Below are 19,591 nucleotides of genomic sequence, written 5' to 3' on the forward strand. Positions count from 1 at the left end.
TACTCCTTTCTTTGCTTTGCTTTTTTATTTATGTATGTATGTATGCATGTATGTATGTATGTATTTTAAAGGAGGGCGCAGCTCACAGTGGCCCATGAGGGGATTGAACCAGCAACCTTGGTGTTACTAGCACCACGCTCTAACCAACGGAGCTAACCCGCCATCCTCCTTGGTTCCAAAATACCCTAGTTACTTCAGTTTTACGCTGGGATAGTTCCCTGACTTTGGTGATGTAATGTGGAAATGTATGTCCCAGCCTCTGAAGTTTGCTATCCTGCCTAATAAAACTGATAAGAGTGAAGTTAGCGCCATACCAGACAAAACTGGTGCTGTGGTCACCTCCATTCTCCTGTGCAGGAAGTGGCTGGTTAGAGAGAGGTGGGCGGCAGTGAGGTCCGGCTTCCCGCGCAGGTCCTTTGGCCTGTGCAGTTCAAGCTTTGGGCCACCTTGCTGTCATGGAGCGCGGTCAGCTAGCTGGGCCCAGCCCCCCAGTTGCCTTCCCCTGGAAACCCTCGCCCCAGTTTGTTTCAGAAGCTCAGGCCGTGTGGCGCGGCCGCTGTGTGCTGACTTCTTGGGGTCACGTCTCCTGTGCCGTGTCTTGGCCACGTGGCGGCGTGGTGCTTGGTCTTCACAGAGCCGGCCTGGGATAGGTGGGCATCAGCATCCACTCTTCATTCTGACGGTGCAGACGGGCGGTGGGTTTCTCTTAAGCCCACTGTTGCTGCCTGTTTCAAGAGGATTTCTTTATTGACCAAATGGGAAAAATATGTTTAAATAATTTCTGTTCTTTTTAAATTGTGGTAAAACCCAAAATTTACTATCCTAACCATTTTTAACTGTACAGATGAGTAGTGTGAAGTATATTCACATTGTTGTGCAACAGAGCTCTGGAACTTTTTCATCTTACAAAACCCCAACTTAATACCCGTTAAATAACAAGTTCCCCTTCCCCCGCCCCTGGCATCCACCTTTCTGCCCTCTGTCTCTGTGAATTTGACCACTTTAGATACTTCGTGTAAGTGGGTTCACACTTGTCTTTTTGTGACTGGCTAATTTCATCAGCATAGTGTCCTCAAGGTTCATCTGTAATCCATTATTTTTAACTAAAATATCGTTTGTTCTAAAGCTGTCTTAGTGTAATATTTATATTAGTTTTCTATTTACTGTATAACAAATTACAAATATAGTGGTTTAAAACAATAATACTTATCTCACAGTGTCTGGGTGGGGGTCTGGGCACAGCTCCTCTGGATCCTCATGCATTCAGGGCTGGTGTGGCTCTGAGTGTGTGTGGCTGTGTGTGGCTGTGAGTGTGTGGCTGTGAGTGTGTGTGGCTGTGAGTGCGTGTGGCTGTGAGCAGAATTCAGGTGGCAGAGTTCAGTTCTTGTGGCCGTAGGCCTGCTGTCCTGGTTTCCTTGCGGGCTAGCTGTCAGGTGGGGGCTCTCTTCGTCCCTAAGGGTGGCCTGCATTCCTTGCCATGTGGCCTCCTCCATTTTCAAAGCCCGCTGTGGAGAACCTCCCGCAGCCTGAGTTCATCTCACACTCTGAGTCTCTGACCTCGAGACCCAGATTTGCAGGGTTCATGTGATTATGTCAGGCCCACCAGAATGATCTCCCTATTTTAAGTTTAGCTGATTTGGAACCTTTATTACTTCTGCAAAATCCCTTTACTACCCAGATTAGTGCTTGATTGAGTAACTGGGAAAAGGTGTGGGTACACCAGGAATCTTGGGGGGTCGTCTTAATCTTACTGTGTTCTCAAAACAAAACCGTTCATAACCATCTTTCAGTTATCGTTGGAGTAACAATTTCTGAATACATACAGCATTAAATGTTAGGAAATTCTCCTTTAAGAAAATTGAGATATAATTTACATAGTGAAATACGAAGATTTTTAAATGTACTGTCCATTCAATTTTGATGAACGTATATCAAAATAGAGCCTAGAAAGTTCCCTCACGCCCTTTGCCATCACAAGTCATCCCCCCTGAAGCAACACTGCTCTGACTTCTATAGCCATAGGTTAGTTCTACTTATTATAGAATTTCATATGTGAGGTGACACAATATATATTTTTTGCCTCCAGCTTCTTTCACTCCACATAACATTTCTGAGAGTCACCCGTGTTGTCCCAGGTGTCAGCGGTTTGTTCCTTTGATTCCTGAGTAGGGTCCTGTTGTGCAGCCATTCCAGTTTAGTCTTGCCTCTCTAGATGCACAGCTGGGCGCTCTCATTCTTGTGCAAGACTGTGGACATACATTTTCGTTTCTTTTGCTCATAGATACTTAGGAGTAGAATCGCTCATAGGGTAGATGTGTGATTAACTTCCTCAGGACGTGCCACTTTTCCGAAGTGGTGGTACATTTCACAGCCCCACAACGGTGAGCAAGTGCCCGGGGGTCTCCTGTTCCCTCCTGCTGGCAGAAAGGGAAACAGCCTTGTCAGACGGGGACTAAGAGAACACACGGTAATGTGGGACTCCGCTGCAAGAGAATATAAATACACAGTGACAAATTACAAATTTAGGGGGTTTTTCCCTAGGAAGTTTATTTTATTCAATTCAATGGGGTGACATTGGTTAATAAGATTATATAAGTTTCAAGTGTACAATTCTATAATACAACGTCTGTACATTGCATTGTGTGTCAAGGCTCCTTTTGTCACCATATATTGGACCCGCTTTATCCTCTTCTACTAACCCCACCCAATAATTTTAAATTTTGATGAAGTCCAGTTGATCGGCATTTTTTCTTTTATGGTTCCTGCTTTCTGTTCTCGTCTCTGTTTGTTTTTAAATAATTAAAAATGTATGAATTGAAAATAAAAGACCTGTATGCCCTTTTGGAAAAACTCGTGATACAGACAGGTATACTGAGAGTTGCCCCTTTTCCCATTTCCTCTCCCCTCCGCCCCACTCGGGTTCAAGCCGTTGTTTCTCAGTCTAGCTGTGTAGGACACAGCCCCCTGGCCCATGCTGGTGCTATGAGCCTTGCGCCCCTCCGCCCCCCACTGAGGCGGCCGGTTGCCGGTCGTTGGTCGGCCGCTCACAGCAGCTCATGGCAGCTCTCGCCGGCTGCCGGCCGCTCATGATGGTCATCGGCCGCTCACAACCGCTCCAGGTAGCCCAGGGCAGCACACAGCAGCTTACTGCAGCCCAGCTCCAGGGAGAGCCGTTGCTCACAATCTTAGCTGTAGAGGGCGCAGCTCACTGGCCCCTGTGGGAATCGAACCGGTGAACTCGGCGTTAGGAGCACGGCGCTCCAACCGCCTGAGCCACCGGGATGGCCCCCATTTCCTCTTGAGAGAACTGATTTTTAAAAATGGCTTCTTTAATTGCCTTTTTTTAGTTAGGGAAGAATATTATTCCATATAAGTGCCGCTGATTAGCACTTAAACACATGAACTTAGTCTTATGGGTTATGTTAATCTGCTGACATTTTTCATTTGGAAATAAAAATGCTCTTTCTACCACAGAATGAATACTCTCTGTATTTATATTCTCTCGCATCGGATTCCCGTGTTACCCTGTATGCATTCTCTTAGTCACCGTCTGACGAAACTGTTTTCCCTTTCTGCTCGCCCAACCCAAGACTTCTGATAGGGACACGACACCGCTTGTTCCTCCTTGTTTTAGGAAAAAGCATGTTCTCCTATGGTTCCAAGTAGTGCGCTTCTGTCCCTGGAGTGTCTCCTGTTTAAAATCTGCTTCTGAAGAAATGGGCTGTTGGTCTCATGGCAAATAAATGACTCAGTGCTGTGCCTGGCCCCGGGGGAGCCCTGTGCAGCCGTGGGGTCCAGCCTCCTTGTAAACCTTCCCTCACGTATATCCTGGGTCACTGGCAGGCGCAGTGCACACCTCACAGCAGGTGGTGTGGTTAGTTACTGTAGACCCAGATGACCTACTGGACAGAACGCCACTCGACCACCTGAGCAGGGCTGGGGGCGTGGGGGGGAAGAACCCAGGGTCCTGACTGCCTTCATTTCTTACCTCTGTTAGGGCGCCACCTCCCGTAGAATCGCTCGGGAGGTTTTAGGCTGCAAACGGAGGGTTTGAAATAGAGAGGCTATAATTATGGAGTCTTTGATTTTAGCATACTCACTTTACAGATTTTTGTGATTTTTCGGCCAGCACTATTCATTCGTTCTAGTTCATTCTTGTGATTCAAGTTTAGAAGAGGAGATGAAAAGATTAGATTAGATTAGATTAGATTAGACTGGAGGAAGATTAGATGAGTAGAGTTACAAAGGTAGAAAATGAGTCAGTAACAATTCCATTCTCTGAGGGCTCTTTTTGGCGAGCTCTGCTTGTCTCTCAGCTGCCAGTTCACAGCCCAGAGGGAGGAACTGATGGGGCCTCCCGTGAGTAGAATAGAGTGATTCTTAGTTGGGAAAGGCTAGGCAATGGGTAGCTGGATCAAATACATTTAGTATTATACCACGGTGTTATGTTAAGAAAGTAAAATAAGTCACTATTGTAATACAGACTACAAAGGGACATGGTGTTTGTGTTTCTATCCAAAGATGTCATGGTTTGAAAAAGTCTGAGACCCTCCAGGAGACCTTTTTGGATTTTGCTTAAATATGAACCTTAACTTTGTTATGTAAGCTGGGGAGAGTGACACCCCTTCTCCCCACTGCCTACCCTCTCCTGCGCCCCCAGAACAAAACCAAGACATCTGAAAATTCAAGAATTACTGTTTTGTTTTCACTTCTCTTCAAGCAAGTTGTAGTCCCCTTTGACTCTTCACTATATAGTTTTTGTTCTGAAATTTCAGAAGCAAAAAATACGACATTTTTACTTTTACTATTATCATTGGTTACTTTGCTTTTTACTCACAATCGGTCATGTATTATATATTCGGAAATTTCTAAGTACATTGAAGAGGGCTTGAGGTTTTTATTTAATAAAAGGAGACCCTGGGATAAGACTGAGAAATGAAGCTTTCTGTGTCTTCTTGACAAAGCTTGAACTAGATTAGGGCCCAAAGTGGGGTTTTGTATTTTGTTTTCTTTGATTTGTATCATTTAATTTAAAAAATCTGGATATATTTTAATGAGATATGATTCACATATGAAGAAATTCAAAGGGTTGTACAGCTGTCTAGTTTGAGGACATTTTCATCATCCTCAAAAAATCCTGTTCCCATTAGCAGTCACTTCCCACCCCTCTCCCTCCAGCCCATGGCAACCACTAATCTACTGTTTCTCTGGACATTTCATATAAGTGGAATTACGCACTATGTGGCCTTTTTTTGTCTGGCTTCCTTTAGGTATCAAATTATCCATGTTGTAGCATGTATCAGTGTTTTGTTCCTTTTGTATCCAAGTAACATTCCTTTCTGTAGCAGTACTCTTTTTTGTTTATCCAGTCGTCAGCTGATGGACGTTTGGGTGGTTGCCACATTTTGGCTGTTAGGTAATGCCAAAATGTTGGTGTACAAGTTTTTACATTTGTCCACTATTTTATTTTTTGGAGCATTTGTTTGCAAGTTGTCATGTAAACATGCTTTCATTGTTCTTGGTTATATAGCCAGGAGAGGAATTGATGGGTCATTCATGTAATTTTTAAAGTTTTGACAGTTGTCTGTCTCATTTAATCCACAACACACCCTGCAATTAATCTTGAGTTCCCAGATACTGAATGTCTTAGTCCATTTGAGTTGGTATAACAAAATACTAGAAGCTGGGTGGTTTATAAAACAAATGGATTCTCACAGCTCTGGAGGCCGGAAGGCCAACATCATGGTCAGCTGGCTGATTCATTGTCTGGTGAGGGCCTGCTTTTGGTTTCCCAGGCAGCTGTCTTCTCGCTGTGTCCTCACACGGCCCAAGGGGCGAGGGAAGTCTTTGGGGTCTCTATCTATTAAAAGAGCACTACTCCCATTTCTGAGGCCTCCACTCATGACCTGAGCGCCTCCCAAAGGCCCCCTTCCTCCCGACACCACCCACTTGGGCATCAGGTTTCGTTCAGACCATAGACTGAATATTTATTTCCCTGAATAAACTTGGCTTGTTTTCCACAGACTCATTGGAGGCTCTCTGCTTCTCCACACCCTCGCCGTCAGGCCCCTCAATGCCCAGTGCGCGTGGCCTACAATCATATGTAGAGGTGGCTTGGGTCTAGCTGGCTGCCAGAGTTTCCCACTGGTTCGGCTTGGATGTCTCTTAGAAAAACATCTCAAGTGTCGTATTTTGCTATCACTCCTTGCCAGGTAAAGCCCTCTGTCCTCTTCCCTCCGTCTCCCTCTTCCTTTTCTGTGCTTCCTTTGCTGTGTCTATAGGAACATCATTTTCCAGCAAGAACTGTCAATAACTCATTGCTTTCTTGGCTGTCTTCCCTCTGTGCTGCGTCCAGACCTGTTGCTTTTAATATCACATTCCTTTTTTTTTTTTTTTTTAAATCGAGATACAGGTCATATAACATAAAACTTAACATTTGAAAGTGTACAATTCAGTGATTTTTAAAAAAGTTATTCTCTATGTTGGGCAACCACCACCACTGATCTAATTCCACACAGTCCTTTGAGTGCTTTTTTTTTTTTCCCCCCAAGTCAAGTTGTTGTCCTTTCAATCTTAGTTGTGGAGGGCGCAGCTCAGCTCCAGGTCCAGTTGCCATTGCTAGTTGCAGGGGGCGCAGCCCACCATCCCTTGCGGGAGTTGAACCGGCAACCTTGTGGTTGAGAGGACACGCTCCAACCAACTGAGCCATCCGGGGGCTCAGCGGCAGCTCAGCTCAAGGTGCCGTGTTCAATCTTAGTTGCAGGGGGCATAGCCCACCATCCCTTGTGGGACTCAAGGAGTTGAACCGGCAACCTTGTGGTTGAGAGCCCACTGGCCCATGTGGGAATCGAACCGGCAGCCTTCGGAGTTAGGAGCATGGAGCTCTAACCGCCTGAGCCACCAGGCCGGCCCCCAAGTGCTGCTTTTTTTTTTTTTTTTTTTTTTTTTTTAACTTTCTTTACCACCATGAACTTTTCCCTCCCTGCTGGCAGAATTTCCTATGACAAAGCCAGGGGAGGCCAGGTGACCAAGATCATGCTCCTTTCTTCTGGCCTTTGCTCTTTGTTAATTTTTGAGGCGGCGGGGGGGGGGGGGAGGGAGGTTGTGGTAAAATTGGGCAGACTACTGACAGTTGTATTGCCTGCTGGTTAGTAGAATGTGTGTGTGTGAGATCTTGTCTGTGGTCCTCAGGGAGTGCACGGAATGATGGGCGGTGGACGTGGGGAACGAGATGCCGTGGCGTGACAGAATTCAGTCTGTGTGACCTCGGGCAGTCTTGATGAGTGCCTTTAGAATCCAGCCAGTTCTGCTTTAATTTTTGTGTCTTATAAAATATTCAGTGTATTCAGCATTTCTATTCTGGTCTCGGTGTTAGGTTGGTCTATTTTTATTGTAGCAAAAGGGTCAAATCCTTTCTGTATTTGAGGGTTTAAGAAGTTCTTTGCCTACCACGCCAGACAGCCCCGTTAGGTGTTATTTGGTTTACTTATTGGTGAACTCTCAGAAGCACAGCGCGTGTGCACATGTGCGTGTAGTGTGGCTGTAGAATCACAGGTGCACCAGAGCAGAGTGGGGAGAGCGTGGGTTCTCTTCCTGTTCTGGGTAGTGGGAGCCCAGGTCCCTTCAACTGTCGGTCTCCTCTGCTGTGAGTGGGAATTACAGTGAGGGTTGACTGAACTACTAACTTAAAGACTGTGTTTTGTTCTTATAAAACGACATGCATACAAAAATTCTCCTGAAATGAAAAGGCTAGACAGATCTGAATTCTTAATATACGTATTACATGTATGCTTTTTTGGTTCTGTATTTATCAAAGTTACATATGTACTTTTGTACTCTTTGTGTGTAGGTTAAAAATAATGCCTTTATTTTGGATAGTTTAGATTTACAGAAAAGTTGTGAAAATAGTAGAGGTCGTGCATAGCTGCTCTCAGCTTTCCCTGATGTTAGCATCTCACACGTTTGTGACCGCTGAGGCACCAGCGCTGGGACATAATTATTAACCAGACCCCACATTTTATTTGGAACTCACGAGGTTTTCCCTAAAATCCTTGCTCAGTCCCAGGACCCCTTGCAGGACCCCTGTCACATTGCATTTAGCCATCACTTTTCCTGCTGTGACAGTTTCTTAGACTTTTCTGGTTTTTGGTGATCTTGACAGTTTTGAGAAGTACTGGTCAGTATTTTGTGGAATAACTTTCAGTTTGGGTGTGTCTGATGTTTTTCTCCTGGTTAGACTGGGGTTATGGGTTTCGGAAGGAAGACGACCGGGCCCGATTTTGGTTTCTAAAACCATTCTGCCATCAAACAGACCGGGCTCCTGGGATTAATGTTGCTTCTAGGGTTGCGCGGCGAGGTCACAGGATGAGCCTGAGCATCCTTAGTACCAGAAAGTAAGGAAGCGGCCCAGAAGTAAAGGGATGGGAGCGTGGCACAGGGACACAGGCGCCAACTGGAAGAGCTCCACGGGCCGAGGCTGGAACAATTGGAGCAACGAAGTAAATTACGTGGTATTTTTAGCAATTAGTATTATTTAGGTATAACCTAAAGTAGAATGCGAATACCCACAGTCCACATTGAAACAAATGATTAAATAAATAAATGAGGGAAGAGGCAGGCAGAGAAGAGACAGTTCTCCCCGAGGAAGAATTCTGGAGAGCTTGCTCACACTCCCTCTTCAGGAGTCTCTCCTCCCACCTGCCCTGCTGAGTGTGGCTGTCGCTTCCTGAGGGTGGAGTGTGGGGAGGGATGGTGGGAAGGGGCGTGGACGTCCTCTTACACCGGGGACACCTGCACACACTGCCTTGGCCAGGTGACCAAGACTGACGCCGTCAGTCGAAAGTCAGGTTGGGGACACGAACGCTTGCCGTGATGTCGCGAGAACAGTGCACACGGTTTTGAAGAGTCAGTTTCTTAGTTTCGTAAGATTGAGTTTTTGCCACTCACTTGCTTCCCTTTCCCTTCATCTCAGAAGTAACTGTTTTCAGTTCTTTTCAGTGGAATTAGGTTTTTCCGTAATTACCACCATTTGTAAATAACATGCTAATGTTGCTCGCGAGTTTGGACCGACCTCTTTCTTGCTTCTCCTGCCACTGTGGAGGTGCGCCGTTTCATCGCCACCACTCCGTGTGGGATTTGTATTTTAATTTTGGGTGGATGGCACCTTACCATTGATGTCTTCTCCCCCCCCCTTCTTCGGCCTCCCTACCCCCCACTCCAGGTCAAGCCGTTGTTTCTCAGTCTAGTTGTGTAGGACACAGCCCCCTGGCCCATGCTGGTGTTATGAGCCTTGTGCTCCCCCCTGGTTCAGGCAGTTGCTCGTTGGTCGGCCGCTCACACTGGCTGCCAGCCACTCACGCTGGTCACTGGCCACTCATGGTGGCCCACAGCAGCCCACAGCAGCCGGGGGCAGCTCATGCCAACCTCTGGCTGCTCACGGCAGCCCAGCTCTAGGGAGAGCCGTTGCTCACAATCTTAGCTGTAGAGGGCGCAGCTCACTGGCCCATGTGGGAGTCGAACCGGAGACCTCAGTGTTAGGAGCACGGCGCTCAACCACCTGAGCCACTGAGCCAGTCCCTCCGTTGAGGTCTTTATGACTGTACACATGCCATAGCCGAGTCATCTAATAAACCACGGTTACTTTTCCTGTTCAACCTTTTGTTTTCTTACACGTTAATAATTATCTGGTTTTTATTTCCTTTTTTAGTTAGTGCTAATTCCAGCGTGGTTTGTAGCACTTGCCCTGGGATTGGTGCTGTCTTGCTCCCCGTCCCTGGCAGTGGAATCCCCGACCCCACCTGTGTCGTCTCTCTCCCTGTATCCAAGTTTTTCTCTTTCTTAACTCCTCCCTTTATTTTGGTTGAACACTTCTTCCAGTAGCCCTAGAAAGGGTGCACAGAAGGTAAAATTTTTTGAGATCTTGTATGTCTGAGAATGTCATTTTTCTGTTTTCACTGTTGATTGAGAGTTTGGCTGTCTATAGAATTCTAAATTGGAAACACTTTTCCTTCAGAGTTTTGAAGGTGTTGGTTTAATTGCCTTTTGCTTCCAGTGTTGCTCTTGAGAAGCTTGAAGCCAGCCTGATTGTTTTGCTTTTTTCTACATGACCTTCCCTTTTCCCGGGAGCATGTAAGATACCACAATATTTTTATTTTCTTAAAAATTTTTTGTGTGGTTGTTAGTCCAACTCCTGTGCCTAGGACAGTGTCTGGCATAGAGTTGGGGCTCCATAAATACTGACTCAGTGAGTGAATATTGCTGCCTTTGGGCTGGGGGTGGGGTGTCTCACCTTCCCTTTTGGAGGCGAAGGCCTGCCTGCCAGTGCCAGGCCAGGTCTAGCCTCTCTCTGTGTTGCCCGACTCAGTGCTTCTTGAAGCTCTCTGCCATGTTTCAGAGGACATAGCAGCCGTCCTGCTCAGTTTAAAGCATCAGCCTAACGTTCAGAATTGTCCACTCCCAAGTTTGTCAGTTTCCATCTGCCCCAGCAGCAGTTAATTGTTGTAACTTTGGAGATTTCTCTTTCAATCACTGGTGTGTTAGAGTAAGTAAATCTCACTCCTGTCACAAAGAACACTCTCCCGTGCTCATAACAGCTGGGAGAGAGGTCTGCTACCCAGTGAGACTCCAGGTTACCCCACCCGCCCCAGGCTCTGCCCTGGTCTCTGGATTCAGAATCCATGCTTGCACCGCACCTGCCATCTCACTTGTCAAGGGAGCCCCCCACCCCCAGCTTCAGGACTCTCATTAATTTTCCTTTAAGAATAAGTTTAAAAAAATACCCTGCCTTAAGTGGCTCTTGTATTTTTGTGTGCGCATAAGTGATATTTGTTACTTTTGTCTATGGTTAAAGCCTTTGCACGTGTGTGAGCCTGCGGTGCGCTGTCACCAGTGTCGTTACGTATTCCTGAAGGAATTAGAACTGGGGTCCTTTAAGTGTATTTCTTATAGCTAATTGAGGCATCCCCTGAAAAGCGATTGCCTTTTTCATTTTGCTTTTTCCCCTGCGTATAAGTCCTCTCTTTCATGATTTTTCTACTGCTATTAAAACCCTCTGCCGCTCTCCCCTTTTTTCTCTTTTACATGAACCGAGCTGCCCTCTCTTCCCTTCTTTTCAGCCACCACTCAACACATAGAGGGTGTGATCCTGACCGTTGTTGTAACTGGACAGGATTTACTCTTCTTAGACAAACTTTTCCTGTTCATACCCCAGGAGCTTTTATATTCCAGGGGTGGTTTGAGGAATGAAGTTGTTGTCATGTCTTACTAGGTCTAGAGACTTCCCTTTCCACCCCCCTGGGTTGATGTTGTTGGAAAAGACTCTACGACGTTGCTGGAAGGGTTAGGCTTTCCCAGGCGAGGCCGTGCACCTTACGCTAGCAGCGGGCGGGAGGTCAGAGCAGTGCGTCTTTGATGCCTTGTTCCGGGGCCCTGGCACTGAAGCCTCTTCCATTTTCTCACCACTGCCCCGGCCCTACTCACCCTCACCCCAGACTCTTGCCTTCAGAACGCAGGTATCCTGGGGCCTCACTCCCCTCTAATTCTCTAGTCTAGTCTCTCGTGCTGGTTCACAATGACCCACAGCCTGATCCAGCTGCTCACAAGCAGTGGGCACTTTCCACCCTGTTGCTCCCACGCTGGCAGTGCCCTCCGCACTGGCTTGGAGAAGGTGTGCTCACTTGATGAGACCGGCCTCCCATCCAGTGGAAGTGTCCGCCGCCCCTGTGCCTTCAGATCTTGGTACACGTGGTGGCTTGGCTTGCTTTCTCCTACCAGCCTACGTGCCCCGAGGCGGAGGCCCCGGTCAGTCTGGGTATTCCAGGGCTTTCTCAGAGTGCACTTTAGTAACATGCTGTCTGTCTAGTTTGGGAAAGAAAAGAATAAAGGTGCATCATTTGGAAATAATGCACAAATACTTCACTGTCAGAGGGGGAGAAGAGGCCTTCATGTTTAGTTTCCCCCTTTCGCTAGGGACCCCTGCTCTGGCGGTCCCTCGCGTCAACTTGCAGGAACCGTAAGCCGAGCTCAGATCAGATCAGCACCTTAGTATTGGCTCCGCTCACTGGACACGGTCCTCCCGTCAGCAAACGTGCGCGTAGCGTGGACTGTGTGAGAGTCTGAGGATGAGAGGGCACGCTTCCCAGGGGCTGGCAGTGGGCGCAGAGCCGCCAGCTCAGTACGACAGCGCCAGGAAGGGCCGCTTTTCAGGAGAGCTTGTGTTCAGGGAGGTGTAAGGTAGTGGAGATGCTCTGAAGGCAATGACGTTGACGTACGAGTGTAATCTGACTTTGTCCGCGTCACTCCTGAATGGGCTTTCTTTTTTCTTTTTTTTAAACTTTTATTTATTTAAAGGTTTTCCAGGACCCATCAGCTCCAAGTCAAGTAGTTGTTTCAATCTAGTTGTGGAGGGTGCAGCTCATAATGGCCCATGTGGGGATCGAACCGCCAACCTTGTTGCTAAGAGCAATAGGCTCTAACCAACTGAGCTAACCGGCCTCCCCCCTGAACAGGCTTTCTTTTCTTTTTTTAAAATAAATTTTATTGGGGAACATTGTTTCTCCAGGGCCCATCAGCTCCAAGTCATTGCCCTTCAATTTATTTGTGGAGGACGCAGCTCAGCTGCAAGTCCAGTGGCCGTTTTCAATCTTTAGTTGCAGGGGGCGCAGCCCACCATCCCATGTGGGAATTGAACCGGGACCTTGTTGAGAGCTCCCGCTCTAACCAACTGAGCCATCCGGCCGCCCCTCCGGAAACTCAGTGGCAGCTCGTTGTCTTCAATCTAGTTGTGGAGGGTGCAGCTCACTGGCCCATGTGGGGAACACTGTTGGTCAGAGCCCACACTCAAGCCAGCTGAGCCATCCAGCCGCCCTGAACGGGCTTTCTTGATGGTCACAGTTCGTAGCCTTTTTTTCCCAATTTAATTATGGGATTTAAAGACACACAGAAGTGGAGGGATAGTGAAAAGAACTACTGCTTATTGTCAGCAGCCACCGCCATTTGTCTGGTGCTGTTTTATATGCCCCCAGCCCTTTCCATTTCCTTTCTCGCTGTAGTATTCTGACGTCAGTTCCAGACGCTGTGGTTTCCTCCTCTGCTCTCTCGGCTGGTCTGACCCAGTGGGTCCTCCTGCTCATGTCACTCTCTTCCGTGTTTCAGACGGATCTAGTCCTCCTCCCGCCACTCTGACTGTTCCTGTGTTCCTTTGCTGGTTTCCTTTCTCCTTCCAGCTGTGACCACGTCTCAAGGCTTTGTCTGGTAAATATGTTACCAAGAATTTATTGTCCCTTCTGCAGTTAGTTCATTCAGGGAAAAAAAAAGCTTGCAAACATTCAGAGAAAATTTAGTTCACTGAGGCTATGTATTTTGGAAATGCCATTTGGGTGTTTTGCTACTTTTAATCTTTGGCATTAATTCAATTGCTGTCATTTCTTCCATAAAAAAAAATTCAAACATAAGCCAGAAAAGTAATTAAATTGGTCTGCAAAGGAAAAACAGAAACAGTACAAAATATAGTATTCCAAGGTAATAAAAATTACACATATTTATTATTCACCTATAAAAATGTTAATTTAAAAGTATTCACATGTGTATTTTATTAAAGATGTAATGTAAATTAAACCCGTAATGGGATGTCTAATTTTTTTTCTTTTTCCGTTCTAGAATGTATGACAACATGTCCACAATGGTATACATAAAGGAAGACAAACTGGAGAAGCTTACGCAGGATGAAATTATTTCTAAGACAAAGCAAGTGATTCAGGGGCTGGAAGCTCTGAAGAATGAGCACAATTCCATTTTACAAAGTTTACTGGAGACACTGAAGTGTTTGAAGAAAGATGATGAAAGTAATCTGGTGGAGGAGAAATCAAACATGATCCGAAAGTCCCTGGAAATGTTGGAGCTTGGCCTGAGTGAGGCACAGGTAGAAGTGGCCGTGTTTCAGACATGCCTATGAACTTGGCAGGATGGGGCAATGGAGACTTCGTGTGAAATATGCAGCTTAACTAAACTAGAGGGAAGCTATTTATGGAATAACAGATCAACCTAGATGTGTGTTATAGAAATGATGGTTGATTTGGGCATGTCTAAATTTAAAAAAGCAGAGCCCACATAGGGTAACCCTGTGTGTCCTTAGGATTTGATTGGCCTGCACACATCAACAAACAAAGCCAGTGGCTTAAACATCATAGACGCGTGCGAAACAAACACCAAGGGAGGCCGCCCCTTGTAGACAGGGCTATAGCTGCAGTCATCAGGACGCTCAGGCCCCCTCCTCCTGCTGCTCTCCTCCCAGGCAGCCTCTCCTGGACTGAGCCAGAGCTCCAGCTGCGACCACAGGGCCCCGTTCTTGATGGGGAAGGGCAGGAAGGGCAGTGCCTCCGCCCTTTACTTCCTCCAGCTTGGGTACAATACTGCTTAAATTCCTTGGCCCGAACTTGGTTCCATGTTCACACCCAGTGTGAGGGAGAGTGGGCACGTCATCTTGCCCACTTGAAATGCCAGGTTGGTTTAAGCCTAAGCAGGAAGGGAGCGTGGGTGGTGGCTGACAGCTAGTGGCCCCCGCAGTACCCCAAGACAAGATTGCCGGTGTGTTTGACCAAACTGCGTTTCTGTCGTGCTAGATGGAGAGATGAGACCCCTGGAAATGCCCAGGTGTCCCCTCCCTGCAGCTTTTGGCTCAGCCAACAGATTGTAGGTCAGTCAGTGCACTACACATGGCTCTTCCTCTCTCAGCTCTGTTTTTGTGGGGGGTGAAGAAAGCAGAAGTGCAGCTGCTGAGGTCCCAGTTTCTGCTTTCACGGAGGAAATCGCGCTGTGCAAAGTGACTGCCTGTCCCTGGTTCTAGAATTCCTCATCCTCCCATGTTATCGCCTCCAGTTAAAGGACTAACTTCATGTAGTTATTGTGAATCTATTGCTTTCCAAGTTATGTTGTTGAAAAGCGGTATGAACCTGAGCATCCTTTTTAGTTGGGCAGATGTTAGTGTTAAGAAAAGAACGCCCGCCTGCTCGTGCTTCGGGTTCTAAACCTCGGAGGGTGGTAAAGACAGAGAGGCACGGGCGCGGCTGAAGGGAACGGGCTGGAGCCAGCTCCCCATTCTCCCTGACATTTCCCTGAGCAGGCAGAGCCCCGGGGGGCCCCCGGCAGGTATGACACGCACCTGTGCCGATGGAGGTCTGCCTGCCCCTTCCGCACCCACTCACAGGGTGAGCTGCACTCGACACACATGAATGCGTGTGCACGCGCCCTCACGTTGGAGACGGGCTCGGAGAAACTGCCGGAGCTGTCCAGATACAAAGTGCAGAAAACAGAGCTTTATCAGAAGAGTAGCTGCGTGTCTGTTAGTGCATTTGAGATGCGCAAACAGAAAAGAACAAGTATATTTTCTATAGATGTTCTGAGCACGTGCCATTTTTTATTACCTTCAAGTGTACAGAACAACATAGTGATTAGCCATTTACACCCTGACAGCGTGATCACCCCCCGTCTACTACCCCTCTGACACCGTACATACGTATGTGTGTATTTATATACAGACAGACACACACACAGACACACAGACACACACACACCTATATATGTCTCCATCTGACACCCTACAGTCTTTACACCATTACTGATTATATTCCCCACACTGTATTTCACATCCCCATGACTATTTTGTGACTAATTTGTACTTTCTAATCCCCTCACCTTCTCCCCCACACCCGTAACCCGCCTCCCATCTAGCAACCATCAGCTTGTTCTCTGTGTCTATGAGTCTGTTTTGTTTATTTGTTTGTTCTGTTCTTTAGATTCCACACATAAGTGAGGTCCCATTGCACCTGTCGTCCTCAGTCTGATTTATTTCACTCGGCACAGTGCCCTCCAGGTCTACCCTTGTTGTCCCACAACACACTCCTCCTTATCATGGCCGCCCGGACCTATGCCTGAGGGGCGGAAGTAGCAATAAGTGGCAGATTGCCTTCTGTGCTCTGGAGACCGTGTCTGCAGGTGTGAGCTACAAGCACAGCACGCTTGCACATTGTCGGACAGAATGCTGCCGTGCTAAACTCTCCTGTCTGTCTAGGTCATGATGGCTTTATCCAACCACCTGAACGCCGTTGAGTCAGAGAAGCAGAAGCTGCGTGCGCAGGTCCGTCGTCTGTGCCAGGAGAACCAGTGGCTGCGGGACGAACTGGCCAACACGCAGCAGAAGCTACAGAAGAGCGAGCAGTCTGTGGCTCAGCTGGAGGAAGAAAAGAAACATCTGGAATTCATGAACCAGTTGAAAAAATATGACGATGACATTTCTCCATCCGTAAGTGGCTCTGTCAGAATGCGGCGCTGACAGTTACACGGACAGTCGGGAGGTTGTTTCAGTAAAGCTGTCAGTGTTTTCCTGTCGCCTCTAGCGACTGCATTTAACAAGGTCAAGGATTGTAGTCTTGGGACTGAGGCCCTGGGCGTCATCCATTTTCTCTCTGTCGTATTCTTTTCATATGTGTGTTTTAGAACAATGGTCAGAAAATGTGAAAATACTTTGTACATGTAAGGTACAGGGCAGAGAGGTGGAGGTCTGAACGTCCTGACCCAGTGCAGTCTGGCTTCCATGCCCATTGGGCTGCTGGCACTCTCCTTCAGGTCAGCAGTGACCTATCCAGTCACCGTAATCCAGACGCAGGGCTCACTGGAGCTTCTGGTGCTGTGGGCCTTGACTTTGCCTCTGAAACCCTTCCCTGCACCCAGGACCCCGGCTGGGTCTCCTGCTCCTTATTCGTGCCTCCTTCTTGGCCTGTCTCGTCAGCTAATCTTGTGCCTAGAATGTTAGAGTTCCCTAAGGATCTCAGGTTTTCCCTTTTTCTGTTGGCTTTTTTTGGATGTTTATCCCAGTCTTGATTATTTTCATTCACCATTTATTTCTGATTCAGTTAACTTTAAAAAAAGCCCTTTTCATTTTAGGTTCACAGAGAAGTAGAAAAGATAGTAAAGAGAATTCCCATATACCCTCTACCCAGTTTCCCTAAGGTTCCACATCGCATTCTGAACGAATGTTTTTTAGATGCCTGCGTGTGCTGGGCATGTCCACTGCATGACCTGTGTTCCAGTGAGTTCCACATTGCGTCTCCATCCTAAGACTGTTGGAACCGTCTTGTGCATTGCACTGGAAGACCTGCGCTACCCCATGTTGTCGTCGGCCGGGGCTGCCATAACTAAAACTGAATATTGCCCGGCTTAAACAGCAGACCCTTCTCAGTGCTGGAGGCACTGAGTGCAGAAACCACCACACGGTTGGTTTCTGGTGAGGACTCTTCCTGGCTTGCAGAAGGCCACCTTCTCGCTGGGTCCTCACATGGTGTGGTGGGGCAGGGGGAGAGCACACTCTGGTGTCTCTTCTTATTGGGGCACTAATCCCACCATGAGGGCCTCAGCCTCGTGACCTCATCGAAACCTAAATCTCTCCAAATACCCAGTCTTTACCACCACACTGGGGGTTAGGGAATTCAATGTAAGATTTTGGGGGGACACAGTCCATAGCACCCTGTTTTATTAGGCTTACTATTTCTCCCTTGCATCTCTAGGTCAGGCGGAACTAAATGTGTTGATTTAAAAGACACACTGCTGTAGGCTACTGTGGGAATAAGAATGAGTGGAGCTGTGGTGCCAGCCTGTGGTTCACCAGAATCCTGTAACGTTGGGCAGTGGAGCTGGCTTCACAGCTCAGACTTTTCAGACTTTTATTTTGAAAAGCTGTCTAGTGTGGAGAAGCGATGCAGTGAGTAGCTGTGCCTCCCCTTTCGGGGTGTACATGAGTGATTGTTCCTCCGAACGTGGTCCTCACGCCTCCTGCCACATTCCCCTGCTGTTGCTGGGGGCATCAGCATGAGGACACTCCCATGGAGCCCAGGGCTAGGGTCAAGTTCAGGAAATGTTACACAGGCACAATACTTCATCTGCCTTGCAGTCCGCATTCTGCTTTTGCTAATTGTCTCAGCAGCGTCCTTCTAGTCTTTTATTCACTCCAGTTCATGATGCAGTTCAGTATCACGTGTTGCACGTGGTTGTCATGTCTATTTAGTCGTCTTTCCTCTGGGAGAGGTCGTTTCCAGTGAGAGTCTGTCTGTCATGACATTGTCTTTAGAGGGGTACAGTCAGCACTCGTAGTCCTTCCTCAGTTGGGTCTGTGATGATTCTTCTCAAGTGTAGTGGCTCCTGCATCCCAGACAGGCCATTATAAGGGGACGGGCGTGTGTGCTTCTCAGGTGATCCCTTCCATGGCTGAGCGGCTGTGTCCCCAGGGGTGCTGTTTCTCACCTGGTCAGCTGTCTTCTGTTTCCCCATTGCGAGGTCACTGTTTGGACCCTGCACTAACCACCGGGCTGTGGAGACATGAGTCCCACCTTGTACAGCTGGGAGTTTCCCGAGTGCTCTGAGTCCTGAGTGGAGGTGGTGGGCGGGAGGCGTGAATCCAGGCTGCAACGTGCACAGATGTGCCATTTTCAGGTTTTTACGTACCTGGTTTTCAAATAAAATTGGTTCAAGTAAGGGTTTCCCTATTCTGTTTGAACTTCCTTAGAAGAGAAGAGGAATCTAAATCATAGAGCTGCCATCCTGGTCTGTTTCGCCAGCCCTGGCCTGCACTTAGTGTTTTGAGTTGTAGTCAAGCAGTGTTTTTAGTGCTCTTTACTAAATTGATGGATAAGCCAAGTTGTGGATAATCTTATATTTGATCTGAAAAACAGACCATCTTTTCTAAGACGTAATAACATGAAATTTATATCAAAGGTTTATAGTACAGGGTTTATGGTACTCGTAAGACTGAGATTGTCCCGGGTCGGTCTTACAGGAGGACAAAGACACTGATTCCACCAAAGAACCTCTGGATGACCTTTTCCCGAATGATGACGACGACCCCGGGCAAGGAAGTAAGTGGGGAGCAGCGGTTAGATGTCAGCATACCCCGTGATTCTGGGCATCCGTGCATGCGGCCTGCCTCGCAGAAGCACATACGTGCCCACGTGTGCTTTGTGTTGCCCAGAGAGTTTCAGATCGTTTCCTCATTAGGATGTAGTAGTAGTTAGACCAGCCCCTTGGAAGCAGCCGTGCACACACAGCCCAGCTGCCGTCTGAGGGTTTGTAAACTGAAAAAGGCAGAATTCGTCTTCTTGGTGCTGAGAGCAGTGTCGCTGCACCGCCGGGCCCATCGTGCCCCCGCCAGTTCCTGAGCCTACCCAGCTCGCCTGGGGAGTGTGGGTGGGTTTCCGGGGATGGGCGCCCCTCCGGCCTGGACCAAAGCCAGAGGAGGACACTGTGTTACCGGGTGGGTCTGGGTGGTCTCTTGGCACCTCTGAAGCGACGTGTCTCTGTAGTCCAGCAGCAGCATAGCAGTGCAGCGGCCGCCGCCCAGCAGGGCGGCTACGAGATCCCCGCGCGGCTGCGCACCCTGCACAACCTGGTCATCCAGTACGCCTCGCAGGGCCGCTACGAGGTGGCCGTGCCCCTCTGCAAGCAGGCGCTGGAGGACCTGGAGAAGACTTCCGGCCACGACCACCCCGACGTGGCCACCATGCTGAACATCCTGGCACTGGTCTACAGGTGAGTACTTTCACTGTGT

The 19,591-nt window shown here is 48.0% G+C and overlaps 1 protein-coding gene across 38 annotated transcripts in view; it reads left to right on the plus strand.

Annotated features, from left to right (window-relative positions):
- KLC1 (kinesin light chain 1) overlaps positions 1–19,591 on the plus strand; it is a 56,250-nt gene that overhangs the window by 4,349 nt on the left and 32,310 nt on the right. For 17 of the 38 annotated variants that reach the window (XM_088797540.1, XM_088797543.1, XM_088797539.1 and 14 more), the window contains exons 2-5: positions 13,657–13,918; positions 16,067–16,297; positions 18,824–18,902; positions 19,347–19,572. In XM_088797540.1, the coding sequence (XP_088653666.1) occupies positions 13,658–13,918; positions 16,067–16,297; positions 18,824–18,902; positions 19,347–19,572 (797 nt within the window). In that variant the 5' untranslated portion in view covers position 13,657. Of the gene's footprint in view, positions 1–6,023; positions 6,213–13,152; positions 13,252–13,656; positions 13,919–16,066; positions 16,298–18,823; positions 18,903–19,346; positions 19,573–19,591 lie in introns of all 38 variants that reach the window. The other 21 variants (XM_074326844.2, XM_074326852.2, XM_074326850.2 and 18 more) reach the window with 2 other exon arrangements.

Source organism: Rhinolophus sinicus, chromosome 3 (genome assembly GCF_057876585.1).
Source record: "Rhinolophus sinicus isolate RSI-liver-muscle chromosome 3, RSI-T2T, whole genome shotgun sequence".
Taxonomy (NCBI): Eukaryota; Metazoa; Chordata; class Mammalia; order Chiroptera; family Rhinolophidae; genus Rhinolophus; species Rhinolophus sinicus.